General features: G+C 44.2%; 2 protein-coding genes across 2 annotated transcripts in view; one reads left to right on the forward strand and one right to left on the reverse strand.

Annotated features, from left to right (window-relative positions):
* Positions 1-21,700, reverse strand: part of LOC115798019 (corticotropin-releasing factor receptor 1-like) — a 91,485-nt gene that overhangs the window by 8,506 nt on the left and 61,279 nt on the right. Inside the window, exons 10-13 of the mRNA XM_030754666.1 lie at positions 11,717-11,789; positions 6,347-6,432; positions 5,771-5,906; positions 5,483-5,524 (exon numbers count right to left, since the gene is read on the reverse strand). Coding sequence (XP_030610526.1) covers positions 5,483-5,524; positions 5,771-5,906; positions 6,347-6,432; positions 11,717-11,789 — 337 coding nt within the window. The remainder of the gene's footprint in view (positions 1-5,482; positions 5,525-5,770; positions 5,907-6,346; positions 6,433-11,716; positions 11,790-21,700) is intronic.
* On the forward strand, positions 14,117-20,459 carry LOC115798018 (uncharacterized). Its single transcript, XM_030754665.1, has 2 exons — positions 14,117-15,551; positions 15,654-20,459. Exons 1-2 carry the CDS (start codon positions 14,386-14,388, stop codon positions 20,332-20,334), a joined length of 5,847 nt encoding a protein of 1,948 aa, XP_030610525.1. The 5' UTR covers positions 14,117-14,385; the 3' UTR covers positions 20,335-20,459.

Here is a 21,700-nt window from a genome sequence, read left to right on the forward strand (position 1 = left end):
AGAAAATGAGAACATCTTCCCTAGAACCTCTGGCTCAGTCAATCCACATGATTGACTACGTTGTGTGGGACTAAACATCGTATTTCACTATATGCAGATGACATTCTTCTCTATATAGGAAATGCACAGGAGTCTATTCCTAACATTCTATCAATTTTTAAAAATTTGGTGACATATCAGCTACAGGATAAATTGGACTAAATCTGCATTTCTGTCCTTGAATGAACCAATGAAAGCCATATCACTGCCATCTTACATACCAGTGGTTAATAACTTTAAATCCCGGGCATCAGTGTTTCAGCATCCTTGCAGAAGATAGTCAAGGTTAATTTTGAGGATATCCTTGTGCAGATTTCCCGTGATCTTGAAAGCTGGTCCTCATTGCCAAACTCTCTGAGATCTGGCATATCTATTACTAAAATGAATGTACTTCCCAGATTAACTTTGTAAGCTCAATGTTGCCCTTGCCTACTCCAACTGGTTGTTGGCATAGATTACGTGTGATAACTAAATCTGTCTGGAACGGTAAGAACCTCCTTATTAGGTTATCTACGATGCAGAGAGATGGAGTTGATGGGGAACTTTCTCTAACCAACTTCAGATTATATCACTGGGCATTCACCCTACAGCCTTTGATTAGTTGGTACAACAATAAGACAGAGTTTTCATGGTGGGCATTAGAGGAGATTCTGGTTCTCCCACTTAAGCTACAGAAAGTTGTATTTGCTAATGTCCCTGTCAAGCAGTGTAAAATATATTTTGGCCTGGTTATATCCCACCTTATTGCAGTCTGGAGTTTGAGGTATTTTATTTAACTGGAAACCTCATTCGCCTATTTTTAATAATCATGGTCTTTTAATTGACAAGCACCCAATTAAGATTGGTCAATGTCGGCATTGCTATGACAGGGGCATTCACTCTCATGGCAATATGTTTGATAAAGGGGGCCTGTATTCCTTTGAGGAACTTCCTACCCTTTTCTTTTATCTGCAGCTGCGGACTGCAATGAAGACCTGTGGTGTCCCAGGTGGCTCCACTTAGCAGTCACACACTACTTGAGGTTTTGTGTGGGACTCGAGGATATAGTGGAACAGTTTCCAGATTATATTGTTATATTTTGAGAGGAACATACCTTCCAGTGCCAGTGGATTCACAATGGTGCACAGATATTTCGGACCTCAGTCCTAGTTTTGACACTAATTTTATATATAGGACATATATGACTCCACTAAGACTTTGTAGCATGAAACTTAAAGTGGGCCCAAATTGTACATATTGCTCCCTGGGTACAATAGGCACCTTTTATTGTATGGTATGGGAATGCCCTGGAGTGTCTGCATTCTGGAGGGCAGTCAATGAAGGTTTGTCTACTTTGTTACCTATTTCTGTTCCATTTTCCCCCATCTGTTTTAATTTTAAATTAAAACTGCATAAGGCTCAGAAACACGTGCTTTTAGCTGGTTTGACAGCTGCTTAAGAGCTGACTGCCACAAGGTGGAAACTTGGCTTGCTAACTTGGTGGCAATCAATCAATAAGATTACCCGGACTGCATGCTTTCATCTCAGAAACATTAATCGTCTCTGCCCCTCCCTCTCCCCCGCATACTACCTCCATCCTTGTTCATAGTCTTGTTACCTCCAGTAATGATTACTGTAATTCTCTTCTATTTGGCCTCCCTCTCAAATCCCTCCATAAGCTTCAAATGGTTCAAAATTCAGCTGCTCGCATTATCACTAAACCCCCTCATTTCACCACATCACCCCAGTCCTACAGCAACTGCACTGGCTCCCAGTTCAATTCCGTATTCAATTTAAAAATTTTCTGAATACATTCAAAGCCGTCCACAACCTGGCCCCTCCCTATCTATCTGATCTTCTTCTCATCGCCTCCTCCTCCCGCTTCCTTCTTTCTTCCTCTTCCATCTGCCTTAGTGTACCCCCTGCCCGCCTCAGCACCATGCTGAACAGAGCTTTTTCTCGCGCCGCTCCCCGACTGTAAAACTCTCTCCCGCCTGACATCCGTAATATTGACTCTCTCCCTGTCTTCAAAGCACAACTCAAAACTCACCTGTTTAAGATAGCCTACTCACTTTTAGTTCCCTTTAGTTTAGTTTGTTTGTAAAGTGTCCTTGGGTGTTTGAAAGGCGCTTACAAAGAAAATTCATTATTATTATTAATGGCCACTCACTTACATGGATGTTGCTTATCTTGAAGCCCGAATCCATGGTGCTAAAGAAGATGCAGTTAAACTTTGGGCCCAAATAGTGGAGGATCTTAAGGCTTTATTGTATTGAGTGCCTCCTTATCCTTTGCTCTCTGGTTGCACATACCCCCTCTTTTCTCCTTGTTTCCCTTCTTTTCTTCTCGTGCCTTCTTCTGGACGCCCCCCCCCCCCCCCCCCCCCCCTGTTTTTTCTTAATGTTGTTTTGTTTTGTTTTGTTTTGTTTGGTGGTTTTCTTATTTTTGTCTACCTTTAATTGTACTTTTTGATATCACTGCTTACATGTTTAGATTTGTACAAAGGCAATAAAAATTTGATCACAAAAAAAAATGAGAACATCTTTGCATCAGAGTAGCTAATAGCTGCGTTCTCTGACAGAAGAATCAATTAATCATAGCTCTACACTGATTACAGGAGTGAATGCCAAAACGCCGTGTACTGAGGCCAAGGCCAGGAATGGAACAACCCGCAATCAGAACAGTGCTGTGCCACCTGAGCCACAGCCACCAATTTATTAATGTGGGTTATTTAAGGTGATTTGCTCACAGTGAGGACAAAACTGAATGAAGTGGCAAATTAAAATGCTCCAGCAAACGTTCAGTTTCAAGTTGAGTTACGGGTACAAAAGCAAAATCCAAAGCAGATAATGCAACAATGCCAGCTATCCGCTCCCTCATGAAGTCCTGCAGCAGAATACTGGAAGGGTAACTCCAGATTTACACTCGTTTGCTTTTAAATGCACTGTTGTTACACACTGATGTTACCCCCCCTAGGTTTAACAGACATACACTGATATTTACTGCTGCTCAGATCACTGCCATAAAGAAAGGAAATGCCAGTCTTTGATTTTTTTTGTGCAACACTTGATTGAAACTAACTTGTTTACAAAATGACTAGTTTCACCAAAGCCTGTTTTTTAAAAAAATATCTAAACAACACTCCTCATCAGCTGTCTTCTCCCCAGATATCAGAGGTGTTACAGACCTGTGATGGGACCAGTGGGCAGAGAGATGGACTCCAGGGAAGGAGGTCAGGACATCGTGCTGTCCTTTGTTTTACGCAATAAAATGATAACAAAGCTGTTCTTCAACACACATTTCCCTTTGTTAGAAAGTCCAACAAGAATGTCATATCTCCATCATTCGCCATCAACATGTTTTTCAGGTAATACCTACAGCTGTCCACCTGACATCCCTCTCACTCTGCAGGACTTCAGTTCACACAGCTGTTGCTGACTCAGCAGCTTCTTGTACCTATTTAGGAAATTCCTTTTTCACTAAAGGCCAAAAGCTGGACTCAGGAAAGCTCTTCCTCCCTGTGAACTGCTGCTGGATGACTGGCTAAGTGAGCAGTAAGGCTACAGAGGGAGGCAGAGTGTAGTTCACAGAGCTGCAGACCTGATGCTGCTTTAACTTCTCTGAGTGATCATTTTACATGTAACTATGGCTGAAATGACGCTCACGTTGATGACTTTATTGTAAAAATCACATGCAGGTCACTGTCCTCCCCTCTGACTCCAAATTATCTGCTCTTGATTACTAATGAAGCTCTGAAGCCACAGACAGTATTACCAACTATATTTAGCGAAACACACAGAGGTCCTCCTGCAGGAATATTGCATCTAAAACATACAGAAGTCTGCTCTGAAATCTCCCTGTCATGAACGTCACCCTGATGTCCTTGTTGGACTTTCTAGCAGGAGAAAGTTTCCTGTTATTAGATTAGGAGGAAATTAAATAAAGAAAATCATTTTCTATTAAGAGAAGATGAAGAAAGTTAAGAACAAAAACCTACAAGAGTGACCCAAACTGTCAGCCTCTCTCCCGGGTCCTTCCCTTCCTGAGCTAACTGCTCCTGACACACTGTGGGTTCATAATGCTGACACGGGGGCATCGTTTGTGACAGTCCACACAGGAAAGTTCCTCTGATGACGAGCCCGTGTCAGTGAAACTTAAACAGGTAAAGCTGTTGATGTTTTTCAGCGAGAGACCGAGTGCAGACGTGTTCTCTGTGTGAGCTGAGTGAACACCATGTGGCGTCTCTTTCACCCTGCTAGTAACCAGATTAGGTGCCAGTAGATAAAGACGCATGCATTTCATTTCTTCAATCTCATAGATGTTTCTCGCTTTGTTTGGCTGGACCTATGCTGCACATGAAAAACACACTGAACAGTGAGCAGTCTCTGTGCTGGGATGTTGCTCTTTGAACTACTTTAGCATGCATGTTTTTCAGAACGAGCATCTGGATGTATTAAAGTCAGTACAGCTAATGTGTACAGATGCTCTGGATTCCAGACGATAAATGTTGTTTCCACTGCCACCTCGAGCGTCACGTTCAAGGTTTTGAGTAAAATGACACTTATTAATGTTGACCTTCTCTATGCATTACAGTTTCATCATCAGGTCAAAAATTTTATTAAATTTATGACCAAAAACCTTCAAACATCAAGCCTCAGCTGGACTTTAATGCTCATAAACAGTGCAGGTTAGCAGGTTAGCTGGTGTTAGCATTAAAGCAGCAGCGTGGTGATCTGCACAGCATCACACAGCTGCTAGCAGGGCCGCGCACTCTAAATATAGTGTTTCTTCTGTATCAGCCTAAAGCTCGCTGGCCTCTGCTGTAGCGTCTGTTTCACTTCTGCTTTATGCTGCGTATAATATGTAAAAGCAAACAAACAACTGTAAGTGTGCTCATAAGAAAACATCTGGAGATGCAGCAAACAGGGGGAGAGAACAGTTCTTGAAGACAGGAAGGAGCAGGAGGGGAGCAACGCTTCATGCTTTTGTTACTAAATTTAAAATGTGCATAAACATAAATCTTTTTTTTCTATAACACAGATACTCTTAAAAATGCAAAAACTATGACTACTAATATTAATATTAAAAAATGCTCACATTAAAAATAAAGTAGCATCCCTCCATGCATGCACATTAATACTTGAGTTCTATTTCTAGAGGGTTTCAGCCCTGATTTCGCCATGAAACCAAATTAGGGCTGACACTGTCATAAAGTGTAGAGAGTGATGTCACTTATGTCGGCACATGACAAGTCTTAATTGTGCCCTAAATATAAGAGCTTTGAGCTTTATCACTCTATTCCCTGCAAACACACACATGCACACGCACGCACGCGCACAGCAACATGCAGCCACCAAAATGCAGCGTGGAGCTGCCTGAAGAGGGGGAGATATAAATAAGCGTGTGAAGCAGAGGGGCGGGGTTTCAAAATGTTAAATCAATAAGGCGGTGTGATTCTGCTTACCTCGCTGTTTAGGAAGCAGTAAAATACTGACACAAAGAAGCCCTGTGTGAGAGGAAGGGGGGAGATAAAAAGAGGACAGAACATGAACAAAGAGGAGGCCGTGCTAAACATCAATGCTGTGATCCTGCTTTAATCACAGATACACAGCAGCTTATCACACGCACCCATTTAATCATTCCCCAGTTCCATCATTATAATTACTGAGTCTTTGTACAGGAAAAGAAATCAAAAATCCCCCCCCCCCACACACACACAAAGATGTCAGTATACTGCTTAAACAAATCGTACCTGGAAGGACTCCAAGAAGGAGTTGAAGTAGATGAAGACAATTTGAGAGATCTCATCTTCCCCTGGGTTGACAAAAAACAGCATATAGGTGATTCCCAGGAGAGGGAGAAGGACCAGCGTGGCCTTCACGGCTTTCCTGCAGGCATGGAGAGCAGAAATCAGACAAGCGTGACCGACAGGCTCAGCTCGCTGAAGCTGTGTGTGTGTGTGTCACAGGCCGCCCCGGATCCTTTTTTACCTCACAGAGGATCGAGTGTAAAACGTGGCTAATTTAAGGTGTGAGGATCCAGGGTCACCGCTGTGCTTCAGGTGCAGCAGAACTCAGTCAATACCTGCCTTTTTCTCAATGAAACATAAGGTGTCCTTTGGCGTCTGTGCCCGTGGGGTTACGCTGTGAAAGAGCACGTTTTAACCTGAACCTAACCCAGCAACTTTTACTAAGTACTGTTCAGCACCTTAACCCAAAAAGGTTTCTGCACCACATATAACAAAGAAAACTGTGAAGCAGGTGATCTTTGGAAAAATGACCGGTCCATAAAGAGAGGGTGTTTTCACTGCAGGCTATGCTCAGATTACCTGTACTGGATCGTCTCTGATGTCGTAGAGGCTCGCAGTTTGGTCATCAGGATTCGCACGATGTTGAAGAGGAAAATGAAATTGATCTGTGGGAAAATCAAAGCACATCAATATGAGAGTCTTTATGAAGGCTTTATAGAATGTGTCAGTGTCAGAGAAAGGTTATTTTATCTCAGTCTGCTCCTCATTGACGTGTTCCTCATGCCGTTTAACCCCGCTCACCTTCTGTTTTCCTATAAGTGGCTTTTAAAATGATCTTATATCTCATTTCTGACAGAATTGATTTGTTACTGCTGTTCACTGAGGTTCAAGGTTTCTTTATGAGCACCTAAGGCCATACTCGTTGTGCAGTGGACAGATTCAGCAACACCGTTATGTTGATATAAATCGAAAAGACAACAAAGCAAATATATTAAAAAATTACAGTTAAAATGAGTCACAGTGAAGGTGAATGAAAGGAATACCTATAAGGTTAAAAGCCTGCTGGTTTAGTGAGTTCACTAAAAGCTGGTGCGCTTACAGAAAATATATTCCAGCTGCAAATCTCATCTCCTTCCACAGGAGACCTGTGTTTCTGTGTACTGTTCAAATTGCCACCTCTGGGACTGACAAGGCTGACTCAGAGAGCCGGTCAGTGCTCCTGGACTCCAAATATCAAACTTTACAGCAGAAATCAGCATGTTTACAGCCTGGTTTTGCCTCAGAGGCTTCATCTCAGCTAACTGAGATCCCTCAACTGCACCTCTTGACTGCATTTCCATCAAGACCACTATAGTCAAAATATGCGGTCATTTCTATCTGGTGGCGCAGCTTGGATCGTGTTCCACAAACATGCAGGGACAGCAGCAGTACAGAACCGAGCCGGCATCAGTGACAGCAGTCATGACAGTGATGAGGTCAGACACAGCATGAACAGGAGGAGCTTGATTGAAGGTGGGTTGCAAAGCGACTTGCAGAAGCATATGCATCCAAAAGAAGCTTGAACATCTCGGCTGATATGGGATTTGCCGAACGGGATGTGTAGAAGGGTTTGAGCTGTGTGAGATCTGCTAACATTAGCTGATAACTTTGAGCGCTCCACCCTCTAAAGGTCACTTCTGGCCCAGAAAACCAACATGAATAAAAAGCTAAAGCTGACGCTTTAAAATGTGGAGTTCACAGACCAAACAGTTTTTATCTGTAAAGACTTTGTGACCTTTAGGCCAGTTTCTGTTCTCTGATTGAACTGCAGCTTATTATTGTTTGTGTTTAAAAATGAGAACATGTAGCTGCACTGAAAAGAAAACTAATTTCATAATCATAATTTCATAAACAGCTGGCAGGGTCGTTTTTGGAAAGTTTGATTTGTTGGGTCTATTTCAGGCAACACATGCATTAGTGTTCATACAGTTGCTCGGGTGCTTTGGTACATTTCTGATGTACCAAACATCTGCTTTTTTTTAAACATCTACTTTTTCTGATCTCGCACCAACTGCAGAACATCTTATAGTTGGTCACCTCACCTGCTGACCCTGCTGTTGACATGCTTAAACCAAAGTGCTTCTTAAAGCAACTAAAATGTGTTTGATTATTTTGAAGTCCCCAGCTAAGCAAATGGGTCCAGAGCCATAGCTTTAGTTTCAGGGGTCACTGGATGGTTGTAATGATGTGAAGTGTTGGACCCAAATGCAGGACACAGGTGGCAAAATAGTTCTATAAATGTTTGAATAGCTGAAAAGTTCCTAACAAAGAAAGTCCAAAAAGGCTGAAAAAAAAACATCATGAGTGGCATTAAATGACCCAGGACTGCACAGATCTGCATAAACTGACCCTAGAACAGTGAAACAGTCTGAATAAGCACTAAAAACACAAATAATAAAACAAAAACTAAGGGTGTAAAATTACTGAAATAATGAAACCAGACCTCACCCTAACAATAACCAGAGACTCAGAGCACTAGAAAAGCAATAAAATCAAATCCTGCAGAAATCCAAACACAGAAATATTAAAGAATCCAAAGCTTAACTCATGCGAACCCTCAGACTGTGACATGAAAGTAAAGAATCACCAATAAAAACTGCTTCAGAAGTTTGGTGAATTTGGCCCAAGATAAAGTTTAAAAAGCCTTTTTTTCCTCCTGTGAAACACACTCTGCATGTGCACAGTCTCATCACAAAGAACTTCAAGGCGGGTCACCCACCATCTTTGGGGTTTCAGACTCCACCTCTTTTTAAATATCATGTCACATCTGACCTCTGACCTCACTTTGACATTTCACATCTGCCGTTCTTTCAAGTTGACCCCAAAATGTGTTTTATCTTTAAAGAAAGCAGAAAGAGCTGCCAGGTTAGTTAGAAATATACTGCAGTATAATATTATACAATAAGCTCAGATCAGTACCTGCTATCATGACCTGCTCCTACATCAGGTTTGTCAGAGAGGGCGCTGCCTCAGAGGAGGTTTGTATCCATCCATCCATCCATCCATCCCAGTTGTCATAGGGTCACCCTATGGTGACCCTATGACAGGTTTCCAGTATGTCAGGGATAAACTGTGCTGCTCCTGCAGGTGCTGCACAGCTACTCTTGTCGGCTGGTCCAACATTAAACATGATGCAGCTACAAAATGTGATAAACTACCCAATAGCTACATATGAATCAAACTCTGCCCCGACGGGCTACAGCCTTTAGCTGATAATGCTCTGAGTATTTTAATATTTTGCTGCTCTTACTTGCAAGTGAAATCATTTCTTCCTCCACTCTTTATGGCAGCAGGATGGTGATGACTCAAAATAAACCCAGCGTTGATGGTGTTGAGGTGCACGTCAGTCAGCGTTAGCAGCTTCTGTACGACGAGGAGCTCTATGTCGATAAGGCGCTAAGCTATTTGAGGCTTTAGTTAAACAGGAGGCTTTACTGGCAGGGAGACAAAACTAACATAATGCCTACATTCTCCTTTAATCTGGCTGAAAACTGCTCTTTGTATATCTGAAGTGCTTCTGGAGATTATTTTTCCACTATGTGACGAATGACAAAATCAATGGCTCATGCAATAAGTGTGAAATATGTCACATGGGAGTAAAAATAGACATAGAATACTTTCCAGGGCCAGTTTGACCCGACCTTGGCTTGAACAGATGTATGGCAGCCTGTCAGGAACCATGCACTCTACTGTTCTAACTAAACTCATGCAATTTTTAATAACATCCCAGATTCCCTCATTAAGGCAGCACATCACTTTATTGCTGATATTAAGAGTCAACGGTGGTGAGGCCTGGAGACTTCACCGTCGCAGCACCCTCAGAGAAGACACCACAAATTTCCTGCTGACCCCATGATGACCCTGTCGGATTAAGTGCTAGCCTGCAAGAACATGCCATTGTAAGCAAGACTGGAGAGATTCCAGGAAAAGTAGCAGATATTAGAGGAGACAGATATCTGCTTCAGGGGCGAGTAAAGCAGGAGAGAATGTGCAGTGCCTCTTCAAGAGATGATTTTTTTTAACCATGAAGCGAAGATAAAGGGATGCGCTGTTGTGGATGTGGGTGGGGAGGTCACTTAACCAGTCGAGAGCCAGCAGAGACAAAACAGTCAAGCCCGAGCAGAGAAAGGATCAAACAGTGTGTGAAGACACGTGGACAGCAGAGGGACAGGAAGCACTCAGGTCCTCTACTTAAGCAGGACTAATTCTGCTTCTCCTAATTTTCTGTCATACACAGTGTGTCCTGTTCAAGGAGTGGATGCTCATATTAAACATGGCCAAAATGCTACAGTTTCAAATATGGAGGTTTGAGCCAAAAGCTCAGCTTTCACAATGCTCGAAACCAAAACACCAGAACACAAACCATCAAACCATTTCAGTCAACCTGCAGGGAACACTGAACAGCCCCCACGGCCCAAAACACTCAGAAAAAGGAAGCATCATGCTCTGTACTTCTATTTAACTCAACTTCCACTCCTACATGCAGACTTTTCATCCTTACAGATTGCACTCACAGCAAAATGAATAAATAATTGTATTTGCTCATAAACAGCAGATAATTGCTTAATTTGTCTTCATTCAATGGTGTAAACATTTAAAAAGCTTAACACAGCATTTAAGTGAACGTTTGTTTGTCAGAGTGCACTAAAATGTTTGTCCACTAAACACTTACTGTAAAACAATCTTTTCTGTCTGCCAAAGTTCAGCATAATTTAGACTGTTTGCCATGTTTCAGTTCAGTCAGTGTGGCGCTCTGAGTAAAAATCAAGAGCAAACCTCTGAAACTGACAAAGAAAGCCAACAAACCAGTGGCATAAACTGCAGTTCCTCTAACGTCCACTTGAGGCTGTTTCTAAAAGTGAGTCAGTCCCCATAGACTCCAGTGTAAAACTATAAAATTGCATGATTTAGAACCTGGTACGAGAAAATGATTGGAGCTGGGTGAATTTTTATTAACCACCTGGATCCTGCAGAGAGGGGCGTGGCCTGATTGACAGGTGTCCTGCTACAGTCTGCTAAACATGTTTGTGTTGTTGGTAACTTTTGGAGACTTTTTAATGGAACTATGTGAAAATATTATGACTTGCTGTGTTACATAGTTTGTGTTTAACATAGCACTCCACCCTTTCATGAAACTAAGTTGACATTGGGCTGCAGAAAAACCACATTAGTAGCGACTAAAATGCTCACGCTGAAGCTTCAAAATGTGGAATACTCAAAGCACACTCATCTGAATCTTGCATTAAGCTCACAACTCGACTTAATCTATATATTTGCACCAGTGGGCTGAGGACAGCATTTTGGCTGCTCGGTTAGGAGAGGGTTAGTCCAAGTGCCAGCTGATCTGTAAAATCTAGGGGACCTTTCACACAAGCCCTGCTGCAGGGCTGAGATCACAGGGGACTGCTGGCAGGGTGAGGGGGATTCACAGCAATGTGAATGATGAAGGAGAAGTCTTTTTCTGGTTAACAGTTTAGAATTAAGACTCATGCTGGCTGTAATTTGAAGCCAAACTGGATTCAGACGAGAGATCTTTTTAGTTCAAGTGACAAGACAGATTCACAATAGCTGATTCCTGATGAAAGGCGTCCCCTCAGGGAGTGGAAATGGCCCAGCGTAAGAGATAATTCCTTCAAGACTGAACATATATTTGGATTTTATTCATGTTTTTACACCCAAAGTCCAAAACAAGCCCCAAAGCTTGTCAAGTTGCAGAGATTTAAACGTTAATCTTGATAGAAATAGCACCGGGCCTGCTCATTAATCACTGAAATATGTGCTAAACTTTCCAACTTTTCATGCCTGTCAGGCATTTTAAAGACATAATGAGGACTAATTGTACCTGCAAATGATGCTGAACAGGTTCAGTGCCACGTGCTTCTACTGAAGGACAAAAAAAGAGACTCTTACCACTAAAACCAGAATCATGGGACCCTGATAGATGTAGTCGGTGTAGACGCCAGCTCGCTTCCCAAACCAGCATCTGAAATGTCAGCAAAAGCAATCAGTCATAGTTTGTTCTAACAGACAGGCTCATTTATACTGTCACTCATCGCCTCCCCTTCAGTACGTGTTTCATTCATTTCCCAATTTGCACTCAGGGTTTAAACGTGTTTTCCAGACAGTGATTTACCCAAAATATGAACTCCAGTTTAGCCAGAGGTGGGAAACACTTTCAGGACTTGAACCTGTTACAACTCTAAGCTCTATAAATGTAACATTTAAGCATTCGTGCCTTCATATACATGCAGACAATTGCCCATGGGCCCCATGGGAACAGAAGAAAGGATCTTGTTATGTAATTTTCTAAATGAAGGAATAAGGCAGATGGTGGCCACTGCAGTTTTCATCAAATCTTCCTGAAACAGGATTAAGCCGAGCACTTCTTGGGGACTATTTTTGTCTGTGGAATAATACGACCAGCAGTCTTCCATTACCTGGGCCACACCCCTGTTTCCACGGAAACTCTGCTCTTAATGTCCTCATATTAGTATCAGAACAGAGGCTCCAGTAACTGTGTGATCATTGATGAATTATGGGAAATGGGCCCTTAAGCACAGACTGAGCCCTTCAGAATGAAAGGGGCATTAAAAGACTACAAAATAACTCTACTCTGTTTCTATTTCTATCTTAAGCCTCTGATAAGCTCATGTGTTTTCTGGCTTTTAAATAAAACTTCTCCAAATTCGCAGCATTCAGGAGAGAAAAACTGCTTGAATTATGAGAATCTCAGTAAAGACTGTTTTTATTTCTCTTTAGGCCTGAAAAACAAAACAAACAAACAAACAAAAAAACAAACAAACAAACAACTGTGTTGGCTGATATGCAGCTATAACAACAGAACATGCATATAGAAGAGTTTTTGAATAGCTGTCCACTGCAGTGAGCAGCGAAAGGGTGAAAGAATCATGTATTTGTCTCTGCAGAGTGGGGTCGGGGCTGTTTACATCACTGATGAGGGCCTCAGAGTTAATCAATGGTAATCTTTTTTTGTGGAGGCTTTGAACCAGTTTGCAGTCAGATGGATTAATTTTGCATCTTGCTGTATCCTTTTGCATGTTGCGTGTTTGTTTGCATGTCTGCAGCTGTGATGTTATCCTTGTACGTCTCTTTGTGTTACTTTCCCTTCTCTTTGTTCTTTTGTATCTGTGCATGTCATTGTTGATTTCCTGTTTCCTTTTAATGCAGCAGCTTCATTCATGCGTCATATTTCGCTTTGCTTGCTGCCTTGTTGTCTGGGTTTGTTTATGTAGCCCGGATGGAAAAATGGGGATTAAATAAGCTTAATTCCTTTGGACATAAAAGCAAAGTTAACAGGAGTGTAATGTACTTTGCATATAATGTGTATTGTGTAATGGAAGAGGAATAATGTTATGTAAATATAATGTTTTCTTACAAAGTTGCTGAATGTAACAGAGCTAACACTCTTAGTTCGTATTTTCTGAGTGGTCAGTGAAGGTGGTCTGTGCATGTCTACCTGTTGTATTTGGCTGGGTGTGTGAGAGAGGAAGGAGAGGAGAAGAGAGAGAAACGGAGAACGGACGCAGCAGTGTTGGCTCGGAGCGCGCTAGCACACGATAAACTAACAAAAGAGAACTGACTAGTAAATACTATCCAGTGACTGTTAGTAGGAGGCGTTGGGAAACCGCCTGCCCGACAGCTGTGCAGCCGCAGACGACGGTGATTCAGAGCGAGGCATCAGCATCGGCGGCTAGCAGCTAACGGCTAGCAGGAGCTCGTCGCGGTGACGAGCGCCATCTTCTTTGCCCTGTCGGTGGCGAGTGGTGAGCGGAAACAGACTGCAGACGAGAACTGGTTGACTGTCGTCCGGAGGGGACGAGAGGGTGAGCTGGTTCGCAACGCGGAACTGTAAGTCAGACGTTTCTGGTGCAGCTATCGGTGAGTGAAGAGGAGTTTCGCCACTGTGCTGCAGCACGCATCAATCAGGCCTGCAACGTTTGTGTGAATGCGAGCGTGTGTGTGGGGCCCATGTATGAGTACTGTTAAGTGACTGTGTATATTTGAATGACGGAGTAGTCAGAATTAACCCTTATAAGCCTAATCCATTTGGACTGATTGGGAAAAGCTAAGGTTGAGTTCAATATTTTTACTGGTATTATAAGAATACAAGTGTTTTAGTGTTTCATTTGTGTCTTACATTTTGCATATAAAAGTGTGGTTTTCTATCTTGCGTTCACGTTCAGTAAATGTTCAGTTTTGGAGTTAAAGAGTCATCTGAGTCAGTGTTATTTTAAATAGTGTGTGATTTAAGTTTCTTAATAGTCATCACATCATTGTCCACAAGTGAACCTTCGTGGTATCCACTTTGCATCGGACCCACACCCCACCTAGTTTGGTCAATCCTGGGGTTCCCGGTCAGAACACAATATAAAGCGGTGGGGTGCTACATAAAATGGAGGCACTGCTGGGATAAATGCTAATATTAGTCTACCCTTGTTACTGGCTCAGACAACTCTTTAAGTAGAGATAATCTGAAATGAAAATAAGCTATACGTAAACTCGGAGGAAACCAGTAAGCAGACTCTGTGTAATAGAAGGGAAATTGGTACACCAGAGGGATGGCACAGTTACGGCATTGGTGTAAAGGAGAGGGCATTAACCCTACCCATGCCATTCTGCTCAAAGATGTTCCTGAAGACACTGAGATTGAACGCATAGAAGGAACTCTGCAATCCATTAAAGTTCTTCGACGTGTTAAAGTCAGAGGACGCATGTACGATCCTCAGAGTCAATGTTTGACTGTACTGTGTGAATGCAGAGAGAAAGTAAATCCCAAAGCTATTCCCTTAGACATCCTGCCAGAAGGTAGTAATGCACCATGGAGAATTGTTGGATATTCAGAGGAGGAGGAAGGGTCAGCTGACCAAGTGCTCGCAGAGGACTTGCAGTTGCCACCAACAGAGTTAGGCCCTGTTCCACCACTTCAGGCCTCTTCTCCGGAAGCTATCATCAGAGCTGTGGGAGACCTTCTGCAAAGCACAGCCAAGCCGGTAAGTGATAACAGCAACTACAGGAGGCTACGAACCTTCTCAGGGATTGTCCCTACTCCCCCAGGAGAGGAGCCATTGGAGAACTGGATATTGCAAGCTCGTTTGATGATAGAGGAATATGATCGGCCTGACAAAGAAAAGAAAATGAGAATAATGGAAAGTGTAAAAGGTCCTGCTTTGGAGATATTGCAGGCCGTCCGCTTTAATAACCCAGAGGCCACACCCCAAGGGTACGTGGATGTGATTGAGAACACATTTGACACACCAGAGACAGGAGAAGAACTGTACTTCTCATTCAGAATGCTATGCCAGCATCCCGGTGAAAAACTTTCTGAGTTTCTGCGAAGGATGGAAAGATCCCTGAACAAAGTAGTGAAAAAAGGAGGTCTGTCCCCGACTTCCATAGACAAAGCCCGCCTTGATCAACTCATTAAAGGAGCCACAAGGTCTGACATGATGTTATTAAGTTTGCGTTTGAGGGAGCGAAGAGATAATCCACCTACTTTCTTGCAGCTGCTGAATGAGGTGCGCATTGAAGAAGAGTATGAAGCCTCCCGCCGTAGACTTAACCCCACAAAAGCTGTGCATGTCAAAAGTGCTACTGTACCCACAGGGGCATATGTCCAGGATCTTAGAGCTGAGCTCCAAGACCTCAAAACCCAAGTCAGTGGGCTCACGGCTGCGTCAGGGGCTCCATGTGTCCTTTCCCTTGAGTTTCCACCCACGGATGAGGCAGAGCCCAACAGCTTGGAAGAGAACAACAACATTCAAGCTTTAAAGAAAGAAGTGGTGAAACTAAGAAAGCAGATCTCAGTTATGTCTGTTAAATCCAGCAAAGAGCCCGTAGTGTCACCGCTCCGTAACCAGACTTCTCCCGTGCGCATGCATCAGAGAGCTACGGCACTCAGAGATCCCAGTGACTTTTTCTGTTATCGCTGTGGCGAAGATGGGCACATTTCCACCAAATGTAAATCCCCAGAGAACTACCCAAAAGTGATACAGAAACTCCTTCATGCCCAACGGAAACTGAAAGCAAGCCAGAAAGCTCCTGGTAGTGCAAAAGAACAAACTACCACAAATGTAGGGGTCAACCGGAGCGCTGTGAGTGTACACACAGCTGGTGTCCCAGAAGGACTCGTAGGGCCACCCTCCACTGCCTGTGTGAAGGTGGATGGCATAACCTGCACTGCCCTATTAGACAGCGGGTCTCAGGTAACGATAGTTTTCGACAGTTGGTATTCAAGGTACTTGCCTCATGTGCCTCTCCAACCTGTCACTGGTTTAGATATTTGGGGCCTAAGTGAGTCAGAGACCAGCTACCCCTACCGAGGCTACATCCAAATTGAGTTGGAGTTGCCTGGAAAGACCCAAGGGAACGTGAAGGCTGTCCCAGTTCTTGCTTTAGTGTGCCCAGATCCTCGTTGCTCAGATACCATACCTGTTCTAGTTGGCACCAATGTTCACAAAATTAGACCTCTGTCTTCAAGTCAGAAAGAGGGGAGCCCAAAAACTGTTCGCACCAGCAAGGTGAGCGTTTCGCAGTCTCAGCCCTTACCTACCATTAAGTCCGAGTTGCCTACAGATGATGACTTTCCTGTAGCCGAAGTAAAGTGGACGGGTCCTGGACCACTGGTTATTCCGGCTGGGAAAAACCATATAGCCATCTGTAAAGTCAAAGAAACACACACGATCGGAGACAGTATCCTGATCACAGAACGTGCACCTTCACATGCTCTTCCCCCAAGTGTGTTAGTGCAGCCAACGGTGTTGTTCTCCAAGACCCTTGACAAAGACAAGTTCTTGGTTCTTATGCGCAATGAGTCCCTCAAAGCCACTGCCATTCCAATGGGTACTGTGGTTGCACACTTGCATGTGGTGGATATAGTGACTGACATCCCTGGCACACACACAAGAGCTTCATCTCAGCTGGACCCATCACTGTTCGACTTTGGGGATTCCCCTATACCAGCTGAATGGAAAGAGAGGCTGAAACAGAAACTTGCAGAGAGAAGTAATGTGTTTTCAACCGACGAGTGGGACGTTGGATTGGCTAAAGGAGTGCACCATCATATACGACTAAATGACGACACCCCCTTCAGAGAACGGTCTCGCCGTGTGGCCCCTGCTGATCTGGATGATTTGCGCCGTCACCTTCAAGGACTACTGGCTGCAGGAGTAATAAAGGAATCAAGGAGTTCCTATGCTTCACCCATCGTATTGGCACGAAAGAAAACGGGGAAGTTGCGGATGTGCGTGGACTATCGAACACTGAACCGCAGAACTATTCCTGATCAGTACACCATTCCTCGAATTGACGAGGCCTTGGACTGTTTGTCTGGAAGCAGATGGTTTTCAGTCCTGGATCTGCGCAGCGGGTATTATCAAATCCCAATGGCAGAAGACGACAAGGAAAAAACCGCTTTCATATGCCCTTTGGGATTTTACCAATTCGAAAGGATGCCCCAAGGGATAACAGGAGCCCCAGCAACCTTCCAGAGAGTAATGGAAAAAGCGGTTGGGGACATGCACATGCTTGAGGTCATAGTGTATTTGGATGATTTAATAGTGTTTGGAAAAACCTTGGAAGAACATGAACAAAGACTGTTCAAGGTCCTTGACAGACTGGAAGAGACTGGACTGAAGTTGGCAATAGACAAATGTCAGTTCTGCAGACCTCAAGTGACATATGTAGGACACATAGTGTCTGAAAATGGTATTGCCACCGACCCAAGCAAAGTGGAAGCAGTAACTCGCTGGAAGCAACCCACTGACCTTCCATCACTGCAGTCATTCTTGGGGTTTTGTGGGTACTACCGTCGCTTTATAAAAAACTACTCTATTCAAGTCAGACCACTCACCGAGCTCTGCAAAGGTTACCCACCCACTCAGAGAAAGAAGAAAACTGCTAAAGTCCCAGAAAAGACCTATTACAGTGTAAATCAACCCTTTGGAGATAGGTGGGGTCCTGCTTGCACAGAGGCTTTTCAAAAGATTAAACACTGTCTCACAAATGCACCCGTTCTGGCATTCGCCGATCCATCCAAGCCCTATGTGTTACACATAGATGCCAGCCTTCATGGTTTGGGCGCAGTACTCAATCAAGAACATCCTGAAGGTTTGCGACCTGTGGCGTTTGCTAGCCGAAAGCTCAGTTCCTCGGAAAAGAACTACCCGGTGCACCAACTTGAATTCCTGGCGTTGAAATGGGCAGTAGTGGACAAGTTTCACGATTACTTGTATGGTGCTCAGTTCACGGTGAGGACCGATAATAATCCCCTCACGTATATTCTGACCACAGCCAAGCTCAATGCCACTGGTCATCGTTGGCTGGCTGCCCTCTCAACTTACGATTTCACTTTACAGTACCGACCTGGAAGCACTAATATTGATGCTGACTCACTGTCACGCAATCCTCTGCCATCGGAGAGCCCCGAGTGGAAAGCAATGCCCCTCGACAGTGTCAAAGCCCTCTGCAAGCAAATCTCCTGCAGAAAGTCGGCAGGAGGGAACATGGGATATGCCGAGTCATTAGGGGTTTCCCCTGAGGCACTCCCAGAGTGTTTTGTTTTCCCCACTCGATTGGACCACAGTGCTTTGACCCAGATAAGTAAGGCAGAACTTATTAAAGCGCAAGATAATGATCCAGTGATTGCTCCAGTCAAGAAATCTGTGAATGGAGAATTCCTGTTTTCACCAGACAAGGAGGCCAACTCAGAAGCCGTACTGCTTCAGAGAGAAGCCAATAAGTTGGTGATCCGAGATGATCTGCTTTACAGAAAGGTGCAGAGGCAATCTGGTAATGAGGTATATCAGCTAGTGTTACCAAGGGAGCTGGTTGCCATGGTTCTGAAGTCGCTGCACGATGAGTCCGGTCATCTAGGATTGGACAAGACTGTTAAACTCATACGGGATCGATTCTACTGGCCCAAAATGTGTGCAGAAGTAGAGCAGTACATAAGAAACTGTGGTAGATGTATCACGCGTAAAGCTCAGCCCCAAAGAGCTGCACCATTAAACCAGATTACCAGTAGCGGACCACTTGATCTGGTATGCATAGACTTTCTGTCCTTGGAACCAGATTCCCAGGGGTATGCCAACATCCTTGTAGTAACCGATCATTTTACCAGATATGCCCAAGCTTTTCCGGCCAAAGATCAACGGGCGTCCACAGTTGCCAAGATTCTCTGTGAGAAATACTTTGTGCACTATGGACTTCCGGCACGGATACATTCTGATCAAGGTCGGGATTTTGAGAGCAAACTCATTCAAGATCTTCTCAAAATGTTGGGGATTCGGAAGTCTAGGACAACGCCCTACCATCCTCAAGGAGATCCACAACCAGAGAGATTTAACCGTACGCTGCTGTCTATGCTCGGAACCCTAGATCCGAAGCAAAAGCAGAAATGGAGTCAGAGTCTCAGTCATTTGGTGCATGCTTACAATTGCACTCAGAACGAAGCAACAGGGTACTCGCCCTACCTGCTCATGTTTGGCAGGGAGGCACGTCTACCTGTGGACATCTGTTTTGGTGCCCTGGATGAGGATCGAAAGAGTTTGTCACATCACAAGTACGTGGCTAAGCTGAAAGCTGATCTGCGTCAAGCATACCACCTCGCAACACAAGCATCTGACAAGAGTCATCAGAGAAACAAGAAAGCTCATGATAAACATGTGAAAGAGCAGACTCTGGGAAAAGGAGACCGAGTACTACTGAGAAACTTGGGTGTTACCGGCAAACACAAGTTGAAAAGTAAGTGGCGATCTACACCATATGTCGTGGTGGAGAAATTTCCCAACCTACCAGTCTACAGAGTAAAACCTGAGAAGGGACTGGGGGTAGAAAAGACAGTACACCGCAACCACTTACTACCGATTGGCTATCTAGTGAGACTGCCAAATGACACTGAGCCCGAATCATTTCAGACACCGGTCACAAGATCCCAAAGGAGACTCGCAGCGACCAAACAAACTGTAGATCAGGAATATGCCATGTTCTCATCAGAGTCTGAATGTGAATATGCAGGCCCATCACGATCATTACATATGGACTGTGAGAAACTTCTGACACGGCCAGGTCTGTTGTTGAGAGACCGAGGCCAAGGTCAAGCCCCAAGCGTAGTTCCTCTAGAAGTTTCATCCCCTGAACTGGAGGAGGGTGACTCAACTCCAGAAGCTCTCGACTCCCCAAATCTGCTTCACAACTCTGAGGAAGGTACAGTTACTGACTTACAGGCAGTAGCAGTGGAGAGGGAGGCGCTACTGGAAGACAGGGACCCTCCAACGGAACGCACAAAGAGAGTCAAGAAGCCAGTTGTCAGACTGAGTTATGATGAACTGGGAAGACCATCTGATCAGCCCTTAACTGTATTGAGCCAGGGAGTGCTGGTTGGAAGCGGCACGTACAGAGATTCACGATGCCACCCCTGCCAGACCCTCTGGTGTCACCCTATGGCCTTATGCCCTTCCTGCGTTAAATTGAATCTCACTAGACAGTGCATGGAGATTCAAATTAGCTAAGCTGTTGGTTTGATGGGGACATCAAAACATTCTAGAAGGGGGAGGGTGTAGCCCGGATGGAAAAATGGGGATTAAATAAGCTTAATTCCTTTGGACATAAAAGCAAAGTTAACAGGAGTGTAATGTACTTTGCATATAATGTGTATTGTGTAATGGAAGAGGAATAATGTTATGTAAATATAATGTTTTCTTACAAAGTTGCTGAATGTAACAGAGCTAACACTCTTAGTTCGTATTTTCTGAGTGGTCAGTGAAGGTGGTCTGTGCATGTCTACCTGTTGTATTTGGCTGGGTGTGTGAGAGAGGAAGGAGAGGAGAAGAGAGAGAAACGGAGAACGGACGCAGCAGTGTTGGCTCGGAGCGCGCTAGCACACGATAAACTAACAAAAGAGAACTGACTAGTAAATACTATCCAGTGACTGTTAGTAGGAGGCGTTGGGAAACCGCCTGCCCGACAGCTGTGCAGCCGCAGACGACGGTGATTCAGAGCGAGGCATCAGCATCGGCGGCTAGCAGCTAACGGCTAGCAGGAGCTCGTCGCGGTGACGAGCGCCATCTTCTTTGCCCTGTCGGTGGCGAGTGGTGAGCGGAAACAGACTGCAGACGAGAACTGGTTGACTGTCGTCCGGAGGGGACGAGAGGGTGAGCTGGTTCGCAACGCGGAACTGTAAGTCAGACGTTTCTGGTGCAGCTATCGGTGAGTGAAGAGGAGTTTCGCCACTGTGCTGCAGCACGCATCAATCAGGCCTGCAACGTTTGTGTGAATGCCAGCGTGTGTGTGGGGCCCATGTATGAGTACTGTTAAGTGACTGTGTATATTTGAATGACGGAGTAGTCAGAATTAACCCTTATAAGCCTAATCCATTTGGACTGATTGGGAAAAGCTAAGGTTGAGTTCAATATTTTTACTGGTATTATAAGAATACAAGTGTTTTAGTGTTTCATTTGTGTCTTACATTTTGCATATAAAAGTGTGGTTTTCTATCTTGCGTTCACGTTCAGTAAATGTTCAGTTTTGGAGTTAAAGAGTCATCTGAGTCAGTGTTATTTTAAATAGTGTGTGATTTAAGTTTCTTAATAGTCATCACATCATTGTCCACAAGTGAACCTTCGTGGTATCCACTTTGCATCGGACCCACACCCCACCTAGTTTGGTCAATCCTGGGGTTCCCGGTCAGAACACAATATAAAGCGGTGGGGTGCTACATTTAGCTCATCATCGCCTTGCGTATCTGTGAGGTTTGTGTTCCCCCGCTCAGCCATCAGGTCTCTATTTGCTGTCGTTTCTGGGTTGTTGCTTACCTGCGTCCTGGGTTTTGTTGCTCACCTGAAACCTGCGCTATATGAAGCAGGTGAGCACATTGCC

This window comes from Archocentrus centrarchus, chromosome 19, assembly GCF_007364275.1.
Source record: "Archocentrus centrarchus isolate MPI-CPG fArcCen1 chromosome 19, fArcCen1, whole genome shotgun sequence".
Classification (NCBI taxonomy): domain Eukaryota; kingdom Metazoa; phylum Chordata; class Actinopteri; order Cichliformes; family Cichlidae; genus Archocentrus; species Archocentrus centrarchus.